We start from the raw sequence: 19,783 nt of genomic DNA, 5'->3' as shown, positions 1-19,783 counted from the left end.
CCTTGGGCAAGTTTCCTTACTCAACGCACCTGATAATAATCCCTCAAGAAAAAAAACAGTAATATATTGGTCACTTCAATCCACATCTCTTTGTGGAACGCTGAAGTGCACAATTGGCTGTTGTGTTTCGCCCACAAATATACAGTCAATTCACTTTACAGTATATGCTGTGAAGCGCTTTGAGACGTCTAGAAGACATGAAAAGAGCTATATCAAATGCAAGGATTATCATTATTATATATTACCAAGTGAATTGACTGTATATTTTGTGGACGAAATGCAGCAGCCAGTTGTGCACAGCAGTGTCCCACAAACAGTCATGGATTGAGTGACCAGTTTATTATTTTTTTAATTTTGAAGGAATTATTACCCCCAGAAAAGCGATCTGCCAATCAACTAACAACCGGGTTCCTACTTATTGCTACGTAGACAGAGGAGTGTGGAGTACGGAAACTTTTGGGCCCAACATTTTACCCTGGCGGGAATCAAACCCATGTGTTTCGCTTGACAGGCGAATGCTCTAACCGCTGAGCTACAGGACTCCGCAGGGGAGAAGGGACTTAATGAGAATAGAAATAGAAACAGGAGTCTAATGAGGAATGGGAATGGAACCCAGAGCCGGGACACAGTCAGAGTACCAAAAGGCCGTGTTCACAGTTTAAGCTGAAACAAGACTGTGCAACTTTATCCTGCTGTGCAGGGGGTTTGGGGATTTGGGTATATATTTCTGCATGGTTTCAATCGCCTTGTTCCTGGAAATTTGTTGCAATCATCTGTTAGATAGTTTTAATTAGAAAGCATCCGTTTTCTATTTTAATTCACAAAAGTGAATTTGGATCTGCATTATAAACGAGAGCTTTATGTAGATTGATTATAAGATGACACTGATGAACTAACGGCTACAAGCATCGCAAGGCTTCGAATGTGGATTAGATTTATCCACAACTGTAGGGGGAATGTCCTCATGTTCTCTTTAACATGTGAAGCATGGATCGTGGACTCCTATGATCTAAGTTTGTTCTTAATTTTGCATTTGCCCAACCTAGGGGCTTCCAGTGTCAGGGATTGGAGCATCTTTTACTTGCGTTACTCAGTGTCAACATCAAACATCCCCAGATCAGTATGGATCTCTACTCTTCCCACAACAAAGTGCTGCAAACCCTACTTTTGGGTCTTAATCACTCTCCACTGCACTTCCATTTCCCAAACCAGCCATCCGTTTAGATGTCCCAGGGTGACTGCCAGTTAAGTATCAATTAGTGCCAAATCATGCACAGTTATATTCTCTAAATATACACTCACTCGTACATAAGGAGAGACTGAGCAAAAGAGTACATCTAATGCAATGTTATATTTCATTTAAATAAAAATCAGCATTGGGTCTAAAATGTTATCAGCACCACAATAAGAGTAAAGAATACATCTATGTCTTATAATACATAAACACAATGCAAGTCATTTACCTTGTACAGTGAGATACCATTTACAGACAGTGCACTGCGTGAAGTTTAACTGCCTTCGCCAGGAGCACAGGCACCACGGGAAAGCAACTATCTATATTTATGAGGTAGTCAAGACTACAGGGGATACTGGCAACAGAAATATGGAACAAACAGTACAAGCCTGCCATCCTGTAACATGACTGCAAACTTCTGTTTAATCAATAAAGATATATAAATTATACAATAACTTACAGCAACTTTTTATTTCCTGCAATTATTACTTTCAGATATATGGTGATATAAATTGTTGTGGAACAACCCCAAACCATTCATTGGGAAAAGCAGTATTGAGTACTGATGTGAATTATAGATGACAAAAAGACTTGTTGTTTGCACCGCTCCCTTTGGCAGCTCAATGGTAAATGCATTTTACACCACTCTCACCGATCACAGGTTAGAGCAAGCAGACCGAACTGCTTCATTACCCTGGTCCGATTGGTAGCTGCAATACGAAAAACACTGAGTCAGTGTAGAAAACAATAGAAAAATTGTTTCTTCATAAATAATACCAATAATAATAAATATCCTTGTATTTGACAGAGCACTTTAACATGTGGTTTTGAAGTGTTTGAAAGCTCTTCACAGTATTTTTACCATAGAGAGCAGTGACTGCATATTTGAAGGCTAACATATTTCTAACCTTTTTATGTGGACCTCTTGTGTAAGATACAAGCCCAGTTCAAGTCAAGACAGTCTCGGAACAAATATTGAACAAATATGAAAGTGTACAAAATGAAACCCATCAATGAAATGTGGTGTGATTTGAAATGCTCATATTGCTCATATTGGAAAGTCAGCTTTGTTAAAGATTTAAGTCATTCAACGGTTGAAAGGATTGAATAATCTCTGAACCCACAGCAAGTAAATAATCTAACAACCTCTGAACACACCGCAAGAGAATACTGAATTCTGAACCTGAATTGGACCTGTCTTATTACTTTTGTTACTCTGCCAAATGCCTGAATTTGGTTTCCCATCGTTGAACTGGGAAGGGAACGTAAATGTGTTTTGCTTTTGAGGAAAATCTGATTTTGTCTCTTGAATGGTATTTTGCACCTTTGGGACACTATGGAAGTTTATGAATGGGCAGTAGATAGGGTGAATGGCAAAAATCCAAGCACCATCAGATCAGTTTTCCCAACCCTAAATCTGATACAGATCCAGGCCACCCTCTGTGTTAACAGTGCTTTCTGTAGCTTGCTCTCCTTCAGGTAGTTTGAGGCAGATTTCACTCACCACTGGGTATCCGCCCAGCAAAGTTAGGTTTGTGTATTTCACACTAAAGAAATTGCCACCTGTCTTTATATGGAAGATAATAATAATCCTTGCATTTGATATAGCGCTTGTCACATCTTCTAGATGTCTCAAAGCCTCATTTCTTATGCCTGAACTAAATGAAGATCTTTTCTGCCTGTTCAGATGGATATTAAAGATTGCATGGCACTGTTCAAAAAGAGAAAAAAGTTTCTCCTGGTGCCCTGGCTGACAATCCCCCACGTAAAATTGGTCATTCACTTCATAGCTGTTTGCGGGACATTGCTGTGTGTGTAAATTGGCCACCACGTTTGTTTACAAATACAAAGTCACTGTATCAACTCTAACTTGCATTTATATAGCACCTCTCACGCTGGGAGACTACCCAGCATGACACCGAGCTGGGGGGTGGGGGGATAAGTGACCATAAGCACGGTCGAAGAGGAAGGTCTTCAGGCACGAACTGAAAATGGGGAAGGAGGGGGCAAGGCGGAGGGATTGAGGGAGAATGTTCAACTACATTTTACAGTAAAATCCTGTGAAATGCTTTGAGACGTACTGACGATGTGATAAAGTGCATAATCAAATGCAAGGGTAATGTTATACATGTGCACAGCTATTGACCCACTTGTAGCAGAGCATTTCAGTACTGAGAGAGATCTACTTTTGGCAGAGTAGTGCACCACAGAGGATTTACCAGAGGAACCAAGTCATTTAACAAACAGGACAAGAATAAATTGAACTATTAAAAAGTACTATAAATGATGGTGAGTTACAATTTATTATTCAAAGGAAATCCCAAATATTTTATATCTCTGTTGACTTTAATTGGTGAAACAGAAATGGATATGTTGGCCAAGAGCCATTTACAGATGCTAGGTCTGTTAAAACCATGTTTCTACCATGTATTTAGAGTTTACTCTTCGTTATGTTCTTGACTTATAACAATTGTGGCATTATGCTCCAAACCTCACAAGTAGTTAATGTGGATGAAGTGATTGTTCTTTAACTAACTTTGACCCTGTGCACTTGTAAACAATTCTCATGGAACTTTAAGAGTGTTATTTTGCTTTACTTCTTCAATACCATGATACTTAGACTTTAGGCTAGTTTTAGACTAATTTATAAGTGTAACGTGCAAAGGACACATCGACAAGTATCTTACATGGAGCACATGCAGTAAATTAACCCCTTTTGTATTGATTAACAAGATCAGTATTTCTTCAATAATACATTCCAGCACTGTGACCATAACAACTCTCTCATATAACACAGGGATATACAACTGTTATTGTTACACAAAATCTATTGAAAGCTATAACAAAAAAATGGGAAGATTTGATTCACTATCCATGTGAAAATGTTAAAGGTGAAAATAGTGCATTGGGAATTCTATTCAGAATTCAGTACTGCCTAGAATTGTCTTTCATTATTTGATTTCCAGCTTTACCTTTCTGCTGCATGTTGATCCCAAAAATCCCCTCCTGCAGGCACACACATTTGGCCTGATGCACTTACTTCCAAAGAGACACTTCTGCTCACAGATAGCTGGGAACACAATTAGGAACAAACACAAGTTAAAGATCCGCGTGGTTACATGGTTAGATCAGAAGAAATGTAAGCCATACTTTTTACTGCTCAAATTTTAGACCCTTGCGTTAGAGAGATTTATGTTCAGTTGAGCTTTATATTTAGATGCTAATAAATAATCAATCCAACACCGATTAGCTTGTTATAATTTCCAACTGAAATGACCTGTTCATCATGTTTATTGAATTCTGCTCCTGGGTTACATCTGAGTGTGTTCTGAGCAGAATCAGTATTTCAACCTTTCATTGCCCGTAGCAATTGAAGGGGTAGGATTTATTGAAGAGCAACATAAAGAAGAAAGAACACAAGATAGCCAATAAGGTCAATTTTTTTAAAAAACCAATAAGCCTGAATTACGCAAAGAACTGAAATAAAGGTATTAAGACACTCAAGGAGTGACCCAAATCCCATTGATGTTAATGTAATTGAATTAGTTTATAGTGATATTCCATACTAGTAGTAAGGATATGTAAGGGTTGAGGAAGTCTCTGATCCATGCAAACAGCAAGGTTCAATATTACCATTTGATCTGCTAAAGGTTTGGTGGCTGAAAAGTAATGAGCACGAGTGAGCCAAGACTCTGTTATTGTTGAGCACGAGTTTTAACTACTTACGAGTCTGACACAGCATTCCTTCCCAGCCTGGTCGACATTGACAGGTACTAGGTCCTGCACATTCTCCATCATTGTGGCACTTCTGCAGGCAAAGCGCTATATACACAGGGGCAATAAATACATTAAGAAAACCTCTTAAGTGCAAGTGAAAGTGTAAACGTGTGTGAGTGCCCTATAGCAGTGTATTCTATAACGTCAAAAATATCTTCAAAACATGTTACTTCCAGCTAATTCTTAAAATTTGATTTATATTCTAACCTTATTTTTTCTCATTGTACAGTATCAAAATATACTCTCAAAATATTCCCTAGACCCTCACCAACAGCAAGATTGAGCTAGCTGGTTCAAGATTTGTGGGAATGATCTGCTTTTAGGTTTCCCTCCCTCACTTCCTGGAAGTATGTCATGTTGACAAATTTCTACGAAATACCACAAATTAGAATTCAATATGTACAATCTTAAAAATTGCACTGTATCAAATGTAACTTTAATATCCAAAATTCCCTTAAGAGAATGAGGACTACAATTTTTGAGGCTTTAGAGGAAAATTTGCAAACCACCCCCAAATCATACTTACGTTGATTGCACCTTTTCCCTTTCCACCCTGAAGGGCAGTCACAAATGTCAGGACCTACACACTTCCCTCCATTCATGCACATCGGCTCACAAACACCTGCAGAAAACCAAAGAGTCAAGTCTTTCAATGTTGTAGTAAAACATTTGGCTGACACTGTGGGCTGTTTTTAGTTAGTTGTATGTCTATGACACATGTGAAAACCCATCACCATCTTTAAAGGTATCCAATCCAAACTCAACTTCCACAAATTCCCGGTATCTGGGAATAGAATGCATATTCTCTCCTTGGAGGTAAACATCCTACTTATCTCATTTTGGAGATTATTAGGTGCAGGTTTGTGAGAGTCAAGGCTTGGGTACCTCAGAGAGGGCTTTGAAGCTGATGTGTCATTCAGGCTTCCAGATTGTCCTAGTAGAAACATCCATTTAAAATACTTTAGATGTAATCTAAACATTTCATTTTAAGTTAATTCTATAGCAGTGCTTTCACAGCTGAAAGTAATACCCTTAAAAATAAAAAAAGATATTTACACAATGAGTTATTCAGAAGGGTAGAAGGGTATTGATTAATATGCAGGAAAACATAGCAGCCAGTGTTTGTAAAGAACACCAGAAAGTGACCATAAATCAACCAATACTGAAAGCACCTCATGTGCCCTTTCACTATTGTCCAGAACCTTAGATCACCTCTTTAACTATACTAAATAAACAAGATGAAATTGCCCTGAAATCACACAGTCACACGCGGCTAAGGTTGATAATTGTACTGACAAGAAAAATACCACCCAAGGCTTCTTCAGATTTTGCGGATGAAAATCGAAACTGACTCAGTCTGGTACAATTCACAAGCAGCAAACAGAATCAAATGTGATTGATTGAAACTGACATGAGATGGGTTGGGCAGCCAACATAAAGAATAACAGGCTTCTAACCCGTAAAGCTGAAAACAAGACAGGTGGTCCTTGGGGTTTGCAATGTAGAGAGACTTTAGTTTTCTAAAAACAGTAGAAACTAAATAAAATCAGCTTGCTTATTGTGCCTGACACTGCAACTAAAATGCTCATATGAAAATACGTGAAAAGAAAAGGCCAGATTTTTTCCACAAGCACCAATTATTGCCAGCTAAGGTTTTTTGCTATTTATCTGACAGATACATCAAGATCAAAGATCAGCTTTGTGGAGAGAGAGGAAATAGTTCCTCTGAAGCTAGATTCTCTGGTACTAAAGCTGATCGTCTCTGGAGCGCATGTGGCGCAAGATGAGAAAGGTACAACTCACTCTTCTGACATCTCCTTCCTGTATAGCCATTTGGACAGGAGCACACATTGTTTCTCATGCAGTGACCACCGTTCTTGCAAGGAGGATTGCAAACAGCTGTGGAGGAAGAGATTGAATTTTACTGATATGATAAGTAAGTCTGTTTGGACTAGTTTATTACATTCATCCAAAGCCAATGTACAATTATGCACATATTGGGGATCATTCTATTAGAGATGTAATGAACAACAGACATTGGACCTTATTTCTGTTACAGACAGATTGGTGCATTCTACGTTTCTGAAATGGAGCATTGTTCAAGCAATGTTTGGCTAATCTCATTCTACAATAATAATAATCCTTGCATTTGGTATAGTGCCTTTCATGTCAGGAGGACCTCTCAAAGTGTTTCACAGGATACACTGTAAGGTGAGTAACTGCATATTTGTAGATGAATGCAGCAGCCCAATTGCACCTAGCAATGTCCCGTGAGATCTTTAATGTTCCCATAAACAGTCAGACACAACCTTGTTTTACTGTCTCATTAAATGGAGGATAGAACCTCCTGCAATTCAACATCCCCCAGCCCTGCACTGGATTTCGCGATTTCAAAGTCCCAGTGTGAGGCTTGAACCCACAACTTTCTGACTCAAGAGGTGAGAGATACCATCTGACACTCATCCTAAACTCAGCGCACGTGTATGTAAAACACCAATATGTTAGGTTTTGAAACTGGCAAGATTTATAGTTGGCAACGGGACTAATCTTTAAAGGTTAATGCATGTTCTGTTATGTTTCGTTTTATGCTCTCTCACAATGACTTCTGAATGGGCTTCAACCACAGGCTGTATTTTTACATAAGGCAAAGAACAATATATTAGCATGAAATTGAGAACAGATCATGGGGAAATATCTATTGTAGGATTGATTACACCCTACCAAGCCAACAAGTTCAAAAGCTGGTTAGACTAGGGCTACTCTTGGACAACACCTGGCTCAGCTGTGATACTCCACTGGCAGAAGAGTATATAGAGTGTAACTTACCATTTTGGCAGTGAAGTCCAAAGAAACCATGAGGACAAATGCATACGTTGGGTCGAACGCAGATTCCACCATTGAGACACACTGGGTTGCAGACAGCTGTGCAAAATTACAAAACAGCATTTCTAAACTTTGCTAGAGCCTCACAGGAATAAGAATTCCTCGAAAAGCAGAATATTGAAAATAATTTTTGTTGGATCCATGAGTTTATGTTGAAAAAATGGAAATACTGGGATTCTAATTTGTGAGACTCCAAAGAAGTTGTGCAAATAATAATAATAATCCTTGCATTTGATGTAGCGCCTTATTACGTCTTTGAGACGACTCAAAGCACTTCACAGAATATACTGTAAAGTGAATTGACTGTATATTTGTGGGTGAAGCGCGGCAGCCAATTGCGCTCAGCAGTGTCCCACAAACAGTCGTGGATTGAATGACCAAATTATTATTTTTTTTGAAGGCATCGTTACCCCCCGGAAAAGCGATCTGCCAATCGACTAACAACCGGGTTCCTACTTACTGTGAGGTAAATAAAAATCTAGCAGTTGCCTTGACGAGCCTTTGGCTGTTTCTGGAACTCTGCTCAGAGCACCAATTGGCATATTCGCCTTCTACTGTCTAAGGGGAGTGTCAGACAGTCAGAGTGAGACAGCCAGGTACCCAAGGGATTCTCTTTATTGCAAATTATTTCGCAAAATACTGCAAATTGGAACCCTTCGTTAAAGAAGCCCAAAAAGCAAATACAGGTGTGATACACATCTCTAGTTTAACACTTGATGATCCCATTTCATTTACCCGTTTCACAAGAAGGTCCAGTCCAGCCAGCTTTACATTTGCACACATCAGGGGAGGCACATACTCCACCGTTCTGACAGTGTCTGCTGCAAACCACTGAAAGCACAATACAACTTGTGTTTTCATGTATCTCGAGCACACGCATTAGCAACAACAACAAAATTACATTTATAGAGTGCCTTTCACATCAGGAGGACGTCCCAAAGCACTGAACAGTCAGGTATCGGGGCTTGAGCATGAGAGAGGGGTGGTGTAGGGGTGAACGAAGGCAGAGAGGTGGGAGGGAGACCAAAGGCACGGTCGAAGAGAAGGGTCTTGAGACCGGCCTTGAAGGAGGCAAGGGAGGAAACGAGGCGAAGGGACTGTGGAATGGAGTTCCAGAGTGTGGGGGAAGAGAGGCTGAAAGCCCGGCCACTGATGGTAGGGCTGGTCGGGCGGGAGACATGGAGCAGGTCGGAGCCTGATGAGTGGAGGGAGCGGGCAGGTTGGTAGGGAGTCAGCAGGTCAGAAAGTAAATCAGCAGAAAGTAAATGAATAGCATTAACCCTGGGATGTACCAGATCTAATGCCTGTACCATCTACAGAGAAGGACAATATGCTGTTTGAAGCAGGGTTTTATAGATGTAGCTTACAGCAGTAAATCTGGTGTGATATAGCAGTGAACTGGTCTAGATAATGGCAAAACATTATATATCGGTGACAAAGTTACGCATATATCACGGTGATCCATCTCCCCTGCTGTAAAAATGTCGATTCATAGCAAATTCAACAGAAACAACAGTAATTTGCATTTATATAGGATCTTTCACATAAAAGAAAATCTAAAAGTGCTTGACAAATATAGTCTTGTCACCAAGCAGGGAAAAAAGAGATTTAAAGATCTTGACCAAAGGCATGAATGAAGATATATGTTTTAGGAGCAATTTGAAGGCAAAGAGATAGATAGCAAGATAAAGGGTATATAAAGGTGGACAGAGTTGTATAAATGAGGTGGTATGATTCAATGGAGTGATTTGAAAACTAGAACAAGCATCTTAAAGTCTGAAGTGCTGAGAAGCAACGCAATTCAATTACATAACTCATTTAATAGCTCAAGTCCATTTTAATGAAAAATATATTTTTCAAATATTTCAGTTTCACAACTACAAGTATTCTGACATCAATATAGGAATACGGTCCAATTCAGTCATGTGATCCACTGCATTAGGGTTTCAACGTTTGAGGGGTTTCATGGAAGACCTGGATTAGAATTGGAATGAGAAATTATGCTCAGTGTGTAAATGCTCTGCCTGGTGTGAGAGTCCCAGCCTCAATACCTGGTTTGTTGAAGGCAAGTCATCAGTGAGTCACAACAATTGGCTTATTTCAGACCAAAGAGAGGACAAATTAATCAAGGTTCCTGTTCTTGGCATTAACCGGTGATGTCTGCCTGTACGGAGTTTGGATGAGGCTAAGATTGAGCTCAGTTGTGATATCCCCAGAACTGAACAGCTTGCCATCAGAAGTGCGCTTGGACAAGATGTTGGAGGCTGCTGGAACCCATGAAACCGCACCTCAGCAAATCAGTGCTTACAGAAGAGGAAGAGGAAGAACGAGCAGGAATTGGGAGAAAAAAGAATACAAAAATATACTTACTTGTTTCACATCTTGGTCCAACAAAGCCATAAGGGCAGGAGCAAGTATTTCTGGTCACACAAGATCCTCCGTGGTCACATGGTGGAATACATAATGCTGAACGTAAAACAAAATGCAAATCAGTAATGTAAAAATAGCAGCAGAATGCAAGTTGTATTATACTGCCATATATATATGTATATATTCAGCCATCAGTGAAATGAGACATAGTACATATGGTCTTCAACTGGATCCTATTTACTGTTCCCACTAAGATTTTTTTTTAGCTGCCTGGTACAATATCTATTTCCAGTCATTAGCTAAGGTCATCAGTTGTAGAAAATTGTCGATTTTTGAAATGAAACACTGACACCCCAGCTGAAATGAATGTATTCTCTCCCTCCCCAGGCAGTCGCTAGTGGCTCAATAGTTCTTTGGGTCAGTGCAGCTCTCTGAGCTTAAGACACATTGCTCTGATCAGACACATTTCAGCATTAATTAATTGCGGAGCTCCTCAGCGTTTGTAGCTTTCAAATTTGAAGAAATTGATTTTAGTCATTAATTCTATTCGCACATGATTAGACCATGGGCTAGGCGTTTCGGTCCCTATGTTTATACACTGAGGCAGAAGAACAAAAGGGAATTCAAAAGAAAAAAAGCACACTGCAAAACAAAAGGAAGGTCAAAAGAAGGCAAGGAAGAAGCCAACACGGAGAGCCCTAAATGAAGAATCTTTGTATCCTGAATTGGTAGCCAGTCTTCATTATGTTACAGCTTCTTGGTTTCTCTGCATTAGTAATACATTTGGCTTGTTGGTGAATGAGCCACACTATTTGCAGGTTTGTTAATGGTAAAGAAATGGACACATCTGTATGTAAATAAACCTCAACTCTCCTGTCTTCAGTCTCTGTGTACAATTTGGAGAGAGCATGAGGTTGCTTTTGCTTGTACGTTAGCTAAGCCTGGCTTGATATTGTAGTTCTTTCACATAATTACCTGCAAATGTACCACTGCAAACTTGAGATTACATTATGATTACAAGGTTGGATTAATTAACAGTGACAGACAGCATAAACTTTGCCAAGAAGTATCATTTGTATTAATATTTAAAAATAACAAAATTTCCAGCACATCATCTGGGGGTTGGAAGGGGCGTGGGGAGGTGGTGTGGGGAGTAGCTGAAAAAATAATTTGGTTCAAAACAAATTCGTATTTGACAGGTTAAAATACACCACCTTAGGAACCGTGAACATTTTCTGAAGAAAATGGGAACATTTGACTTGATTCATTTTGTCTGTTCCAGGACTGATCTATTCTGTAAAAAGCTGGATTCACTGCAAATATTTCTCCTCAATGAATATTTAATGGGAAGGAAATCACTGTTATTCGGCACCTAAGCAGGCAACTGAAGAGCGTGTGGAGAGTCAGCATGTGACCGGTCTTGTGGCTCGTTTACAGTGGGAAGAACAGGACAAGCATTGCCACAGGAACTGAAGAAGCAATACACAAAGGAGATAAACGTACGACATTTCATAGGCAATTCGGTAACAAATCTTAGATGAAATGTTGAAAAGTTTACCTCTAAGTGCAAAAATAGTGTTGTCTTGGCAAAATTTCTATTATTTGTGATGAAATCTTGTGCTTTATGGATCTCAGTGTTAGAAAATGCTGAGATTTTTCCCCATTTTTGACACTCAGAGTTGGCTGCATCAGGAACTACCGGGTCAGGTGTTGTACAATCGGAATAAAGATCTCTGTGCTCTGTTACTCAACTCACATGTTAGCTTATGTTAACACTGTTAGTTGTGATACCATTACAATGTCCAATGTGTCTTAAAAAGAAATGATTTTTTTTAATGTTTAATAGGGTAGTTATCATGACTTTTTGGTCACCCTGCACTAGTCAAACAATCCACATCATTTGTTTATCTTTTGTTCTGGATTAAGGTGATAGGACATTTCATACCATCTTCACAGGTTAGGCCGTTGTATCCCTGGGGACATTCACACACATCAGGTTTCACACACTTTCCTCTGTTTTTACAGTCAGGCCTGCAGATTGCTGAGAAAAACAACAATAATAATTAATCCCTGCAATTCACAGAGCACATTAAATGTCAAAATGTCTCAAAGTGCTTCACAGTGTCTTCTGTAAAGTGAAGTGACCAGGTAATGTACATGAACTTGGCAGACAATTAGTGCACAAATATATCCCCCAAAACAGCCATGAAGCGATTACCAATTTTTATCTGAAAGGATGGTTAGCCAGGACACCTGACCTTCTCTGTTTGAATAGTGCCATGGGATATTTAACGTCTGCCTGAGTATGTAGACAGGACATTGGTTTCACATCTCATTTGAAAGACGGTAAAATGAAACTCAAAATGAATAGCTGTTATTGCTGACATATTCTAAAGAAATGAATGCAAAGGCTTGCCCAGAAACAATAAATCTGTCTTTAAAAAAAAGCCAAACGAGGAGACTGAGGTGCAAATTAGGAGCTCTGCTGTTAATTATCATGGATGATGATTATTACTTCATTAATAAACGTGGTTGAAACAGATAATAATAATAATCCTTGCATTTGATATAGCGTTTTACGCCTCTTCTAGATGTCTCAAAGCGCTTCACAGAATAGACTGTAAAGTGAATTGACTACATTTGTGGGTGAAATGCGGCAGCCAATTGCGCACAGCAGTGTCCCACAAACAGTTGTGGATTGAAATTACCAATTAATTATTGTTTTTTTTCTTGAGGGATTATTATCAGGCGTGTGGAGTAAGGAAACTTGCCCAAGGTTTCGCCCTGCTGGAAATCGAACCCAGGTCTCTTGCTTGCAAAGTGAGTGCTCCAACCACTGAGCTACAGGACTCCCACAGATGATAGGCAAAGATTGGGTCCAAGCTGTACCGAGGGCAACATTGTACTTCGTAGGTCATGGAATGTGGTCGTGAAGCCTGGTACGGGACAGTACACGAGCTGCAGAGTTCTGAATGACCTGCAGCTTGTGGGTGAAGGCTTCCATGTAGGGTGCAAATGCCGGAATAGATCGTAAGGATCCATGTGGGAAGGCATTTTCTTTGGAAGTAGTTTTGATTTTTAATACTCTTATTTTTTTCCCTTAATCTAAGCCAGTTTTCCATTGATCATCGTTCCAATAGTGTCTCGGACTGGCATTGAGTCAAACCAATGTGATCAAATTGGAAGTGATGCGTCTGCAAATATCAATTGGCTTGACCGCATCCGTCAATGATTTTATAATTTCCACCAATGATAATTAAAACAACACACATCACAATTTTCATCCTTTTAGTACTGGAGAATACAGAGTAGCACAGAGCTCTTACCGATGTGACAGTTGTACCCAGTGTAACCTGGCTTGCAGCGACACGTATTGGGAGCTGCACATTCCATATTCTTTCCACAGGGATATTTGCATATAGCTAAGAAAACATCAAGGTTGTTAGTTGGATTAGAAACTCATTTTTTTTCTGATTTGCAACTACAACCCCTGACTGCAATACTGGGATTACACTACAAAATCAGTCATGATCATGAGAAACCAAATCACGTGGATGTAATAATAATCCTTACATTTGATTTAGTGCCTTGTCAGGCCTGCAATAGGCCTGTTTGTAACAGTACTCACTGAGTTAGTAATAATAGTCCTTGTATTTGATATAGCGCCTTATCAAGTTGTTGAGATGTTTCAAAGCGCTTCACAGCATATACTGTAAAGTACTGTATATTTTGTGGGTGAAACGTGGTAGCCAATTGCACACAGCAGTGTCCCACAAATACTTGTGGATTGAGTGACCAAATGTTTTTTTTTGAATAGATTATTATCCCTAGAAAGCAATCCTTGAATCGACTATCAATCGGGTTCCTACTTACTGATGGCTAACAGTAAGGAAAGTAAGGCGTAAAGTGAAGCGCTTTGAAACTTACCTTACATTTCGCCCCACAGCGCACAGATAATCAGCCTATTCAGAACCAAACTGCTTGCAGCAAATCCAACAGCCAGTACAGGTACATTATTTAACAAGACTTGTTTTTCCTGCACTGTCATTAACTTGTATTTAACAACGGTTTGTATTGTGTCATATATCACCTCTAAGTCCATGCAGTGAACAATCGGTGCATTTACCTTTACATGTCATGCCATCACCAGTGTATCCAAAGGGGCATCGGCCACATTTAAAGCTTGCATTCTGCATTGGCTCACAGGGGACTCCATTAAAGCAAGGCATGTCAGCACAAGTGATCTTCTTCTCTGAAGAAATCAGTTGATTACTAATGTCGGTGAAGGAAATGGCCTGAGATGTTTTCACAGCTTGTAGGGCAGAGGTAGCAGATCGCCAAAGAACGGTTGTCTTTTGTGGGTGCTTGGGTTGAACAGAGACTACAGATATGGGTCTGGTGCTCAGAGCAGAAGTAACTGTGGCAACAGACAGTGCCGAACGGATCATGGAAGAAGACATGCTTAAAGTTGTGCGTGGCCCATCTGTTCTGGGACTTGGAGGCAGCTTTGGTTTAGTGACTGCTCTTTCCATCACCACTCTGCTATTGACAGCAATTTGCCCGGGAGTAGTCCTTTGACTGGGTGACCACAGCCTAGCCGTCTCGCTGCTCGCTCTCACAAGGGGAAATCGGTAGTGATGAAATCTTGACTTGGCGTGGGGGGAAGCTAGAGTAACAAGAGACAAAAAGCTAGTCATGAACATACTGCAACATGTCTCAAATCATTTGAGTCAATGGTTCAAGTTCTGGGAATACAGGAAATGAATTTATGTTCGAATTATAGTATTTCTTTCCTCCGTTGTTCTTCATCTGAAGGAACTGACTCCAGGGAGGATGCTGGCAGCTCTCTGGTTCCTTGGGCCCCAATGGCTTGTATTTTAACTGTGAACTTTTGCGTTGAGGGTCAGCAGGTCATTTCACAGTGGAGGCTAATACAGGTGAGCAGAATGCTATGCTCACTTTCCAGCAAAGCTCCAAATTCCTCTAAGTCATTTTAAAGATTCTTCAGAACGTTTTAGATTAATACTGTAATTTGTTTCACCCTTTATTCTCCAGATAATGATACAAAATATCACGGTTCTATTGCTACCTGAGATCAACATAACCAGAGACTAAAAAGTAATTGATCTGCCTAGTTTCTATGGTTCAACACCTGCCTAAGCAATATACAGTATTTACCTTCTGAAGCATTGGAGGAATTAGGTGTAAAGTTCAAAATTGAAAGGCTTGAAAGGATTATCACTAGAGCTGTCACTGTTGGCAACTGCATATATATATTAAGGTTTAAGAAGAGTGCAAAATTATGTTGCTTATAGTGAAAACATGAAGGGGTATCATGCATCTGAAATACCTTTAATAGCCTTTCCTTTGCACAATGGAGAAGCAACGGGTACCATAATAATCATAATACTTGCATTTGATCACATTGTTGAGATGTCTCAAAGCGCTTCAAAGGATATACTGTACAGTGAATTGATTGTATACTTTGTGGGCAAAACATGGCAGCCAATTGTGCATAGAAGTGTCCCACAAGCAGTCGTGGATTGAGTGAACAATTTATGCTTGTTTATTTAGTAAGAAGGACCCCCAATGAAATGGAGTTGGCCTCAACAACTCCACTCCTGTCGCACAGTAACCCCACACAAGTCACTCCGGGTGGATGGGAAATACAAAAAGCAAACATATGTTCTTAAAGCCGTTGATGCTGAGTCTGTTATGGATCTTGGAAAAACTGAAAACTATTACAACTGACAGTGAAAGTACAGCACAACTCCATTAAGGAAGACCTGGCATTTTTATGTCTCTTCTGTCGAAACGTTTCAAAGTATTCACAAGTACATAATGTCAGGTCTAGTTACTGTTTTTGTAGGCAATGTGACAGCTGTTTGCTGCAGAAATGTTAAGCAAGTAACCATGACATGAATGACCAATTGATCTGGCGGATTGTTGGCTGGAACAGCAGGAGAAATTCTCTTCTCATTTCGAAAGATATCCTATGATCTCTAACATCCACCTCAACAGACAAGATGGGATCTTGGTTAATGTCTCATCCAAATGAACATAGGAATTAAAGATCCCCTTTGCCAAAATTAGATGTAGGTTGATTTAATAAGAAGTTGCAAGTTCCTTTCACATCTTTAGATCAGTGAAAGCTGATTGAAATACAGAAATAGTTGGTCAACGGCACCAGAATGTTGTTGGATTTTTATTTTGGAACTGTGAAAGGGATATAGGGTTCATGTAAGCAAAATGCCTTCAGTAAGTTAATTCAATTTGCTGTCAAGCAACATCTGTAAATAATTTATTCTGGAACAGATTTTTATAAGTCCAATACGTTCCAAGTTTACATTGCCTGAAGCTGTGCCATTTGGAGCATATGTCCCTGGATTGTAGTAAAGTTATTGTTAGTAAACCCTCTCCTGCTTTGTGGCTTTAAGCATCCAGACTTGACGAGCCATCGAACATTTTAATGCCACAGTTTGAAATATGTTTTATTTCGATTTAAACTTCATTCAAAGCAGCAATCTTTGAGGACTACTTTCTGTTGCAACATGATAAGGATAAGAAAGTCAGTTTTAAATTGGTTGAGTACTTGATGATACACCAGGGTACTCATGGGTGCTTAGGGATTAGTTCATGATCCTGGCTTACAAATTCAGCTTTATTCCAGCTACAGGAGTAACCTTTCATGCTTAGTTTAGTTGACTTATGGAACAGAACACTAAAGGCTATTGCAGTAAAAACTGACACGTGCTGGGTTATGGTTCCTTGGGTGCCAGTAGCTCTCTGGCAGCTAACCATTTTTTATGTTTGAACATAGACAGTGATATATATATATATATATATATATACACACACAAACAATCATCTACACAGATTCACTGATCCGAATAACAATAACATTCGCTGTATTTTTTCTGTTTGTGTGAACTTGTAGGAATAGTCGTGCTTGTTTTGTTTCAATGAATTAACATGAGTGGTAAATATATCAGGAAAATACAGTAGTTTTATATTTAGGTTGCCTTCCTATTTAAATCTAGTTTATTTAGGAAGTAGCTGATCTGATACAACAAAGCACCGATTACACAACAACATTTGTTTCTAGTGCTAGGAGGAACTCTGTATTATTGACTGGTTTGTTTGACTAGAACTACAGTCAATAGACTTTACAGAGAATTATTTGAAGTACACTGAGACATTTTGATGTCAAAGGTGCTATGTTAAATCAAGAAGTCACACTATCACATATGTGTGTGTGTTCGTGTAAAAAATATGTGGGTGCATGTGTGCATAGACTTATTTGGGATTTTGAATCTTTTATTTGAATTATTTTATTTGAATATCAGTGATTGAGGTTTTACTAAATCAAAGTGAAGTCAGAATGAAAGCAGTTTCACTGCAAATAATGATTCAGTCATTTTGTTGCCTATGCCAGCAGCTTTTCACATGTGTCCCCTTTGTAACTATACACTGCAGCAGCAAGCAGCTTCAACAGGGGAGGGAATTGCGCATACTCAATGTAGCTGTTACCTTTGCTGCTAACTGAAACATAAAGGGCGCAGTTGTTCATGAAATTGAGCATTGTCGAGAGGAGGAAGCTGCTGCTTAGGGAGTTCCTTAACACAAACCTATGAAATGGATGTGACCTGCTATTATCCTGCGATGGAGTTGCCTAGCCAGTATCTGCAAATGAAAATGGATTGCAGGATATTTCCTAAAAAATGGACAGTAATTCTAATGTGACAGTTGCAATGTTGAGTCAGTGCATGATTCCAAGTGAATGGGGTCCACCGTGCAACTTCAATTCTGAATTTACATGAAGTTATAATGAGATTGCACATTATTATTATTGTATTTGATATAGCACCTTATCATATCATTGAGACATCTCAATGCACTTCACAGAGTATATTGTAAAGTGAATTGACTGTATTTTATGGGCGAAACGCAGCAGCCAATTGCGCACAGTGAATAAAATCTTACACCTATATATTGCCTGTCCACACTTACCAATCCGTGAGATCTTCATACATGTTCGTCCGGTACCAAAGAAGCCTGCAGGGCACCGCCCACAAACAAAGCCCATGTAAGGTGGCTTGCGATCAAAACACTGCACCCCCGGAAAGCAGGACTTATTTGTGCAAGTAACCAGATTTTCCAGGGCAAAGGTAAGACCTAAAGTAAAAGATGGCAAGTTGAGAAATCTGAACAGCTCAAAATAGGTTGCCAGTAATAAATTCACAAAGAAAATTGGACTGCATGCAAACAGTGAACCATAAAATAAAATCTATAGGAAGGTGGCAAGCAAGCTTAGCAATGCTTCTTAAACAAGTGGTTACTATTGGTTACGAAAGGCAATAGGTCTGGCAGGCTGCTGCTTATTATCCATATTTTCCAATGTTTCCCTCTTCTCTCCTGAAGGTGGTGACATATGCCCGAGTTTCAGTTCCTCAGTGTCTATAGCCTTTGGTATCCTTCTCAAATAAATAGTATTTCTTCAACTATAAGCCTCAAGGGCGAATTTCAGCAATAGCATATCACTGGTGTGGCATACAAATAGATATAAATTAGAGATTGCTGATGATCACCTCTATCAACCAACACCTTTTTTCAAAGAATAAGTCATTGATGGCTATTTGTGACACACCTTGATCATGCTTTTTAGGAAAGTTGGATGTGTGCCTTGTACATTCGCTGCACTGATCCATTGCATCCGTTGGCAGGTCAGGTAAGATATTCTTACCCTGAGATGGAATTCACATAATGCTTGAACCAAGACATCATCGAGACATCAAATGAGATGAGCACTGATGGTGGGCATTGGATTTGCATGATGAACATTTTCAATCCATTTGGAACAGATGGATTGAAAATGGATTGAAAATGCAACTTGCAACTTGCAACACTTTGCAACTCCCTTTAAAAATAACTGGTTCAGTGTCTGCGTGGGAATGACATGAAACGGTCTAGGGAAATTGCAGACTGAGGTGAGAACATGAACAGTGGGACCCTGTTTACAATGCAGGAGTTTGGGTCCATAAAGTCAGACCCCTGTTTATAACAAGCCATGTTATAGAGTGTCTGTCAATCAGTGCTTTCGTGATGTCATGGCTCTGAAGACTTTGTGGGTGTCATCACTGACCCATGCTATGACCAACCGCTCTCATCCTTTGGGCATTAGGCAGCATTTTCACAGGATTTTCCATCAGAAGACGGATTGGTTGGGAGGAGTCCTAGATGGAGCAAGTATTACATAGTTTGTGCAAGGAGTGACCTAACGGGCCAAATAGTAATTTTCTGTTCCATGTGTCTCATGCTACATAACACTTCATTTGAAAAGAGTTCAGCGATAATCCTTTAAGTGTACATTTGGGTCTTGAGGATACAGTCCGGTAGCTTAGCGGTTAGAGCACCCACCTCGCAAGCAAGAGGGCCTTGGTTCAATTTCCGGGCAGGTTGGGCAAGTTTCCTCACTCCACAGACACTCTGTTTACCTAGCAGTAAGTAGGAACCTGGTTG

The 19,783-nt window shown here is 39.6% G+C and overlaps 1 protein-coding gene across 1 annotated transcript in view; it reads right to left on the bottom strand.

The window, feature by feature from the left end:
• Positions 1 to 517: 517 nt before the first annotated feature.
• The window catches only part of LOC103180418 (von Willebrand factor D and EGF domain-containing protein-like), a 90,700-nt gene continuing 71,434 nt past the window's right edge, over positions 518 to 19,783 (bottom strand). Inside the window, exons 20-31 of the mRNA XM_007896252.2 lie at positions 18,275 to 18,439; positions 14,391 to 14,930; positions 13,591 to 13,686; positions 12,210 to 12,305; positions 10,265 to 10,360; positions 8,630 to 8,725; positions 7,838 to 7,933; positions 6,815 to 6,910; positions 5,538 to 5,633; positions 4,961 to 5,056; positions 4,207 to 4,304; positions 518 to 1,944 (exon numbers count right to left, since the gene is read on the bottom strand). Of these exons, the coding sequence (XP_007894443.2) occupies positions 1,924 to 1,944; positions 4,207 to 4,304; positions 4,961 to 5,056; positions 5,538 to 5,633; positions 6,815 to 6,910; positions 7,838 to 7,933; positions 8,630 to 8,725; positions 10,265 to 10,360; positions 12,210 to 12,305; positions 13,591 to 13,686; positions 14,391 to 14,930; positions 18,275 to 18,439 (1,592 nt within the window). The 3' untranslated portion in view covers positions 518 to 1,923. The remainder of the gene's footprint in view (positions 1,945 to 4,206; positions 4,305 to 4,960; positions 5,057 to 5,537; positions 5,634 to 6,814; positions 6,911 to 7,837; positions 7,934 to 8,629; positions 8,726 to 10,264; positions 10,361 to 12,209; positions 12,306 to 13,590; positions 13,687 to 14,390; positions 14,931 to 18,274; positions 18,440 to 19,783) is intronic.

The sequence above is a fragment of the Callorhinchus milii genome, unplaced genomic scaffold (genome assembly GCF_018977255.1).
Source record: "Callorhinchus milii isolate IMCB2004 unplaced genomic scaffold, IMCB_Cmil_1.0 Scaffold6, whole genome shotgun sequence".
NCBI lineage: Eukaryota > Metazoa > Chordata > Chondrichthyes > Chimaeriformes > Callorhinchidae > Callorhinchus > Callorhinchus milii.
The sequence above is the reverse complement of the archived record's forward strand: the minus strand, read 5'-3'. Positions and strand labels throughout refer to the sequence as shown.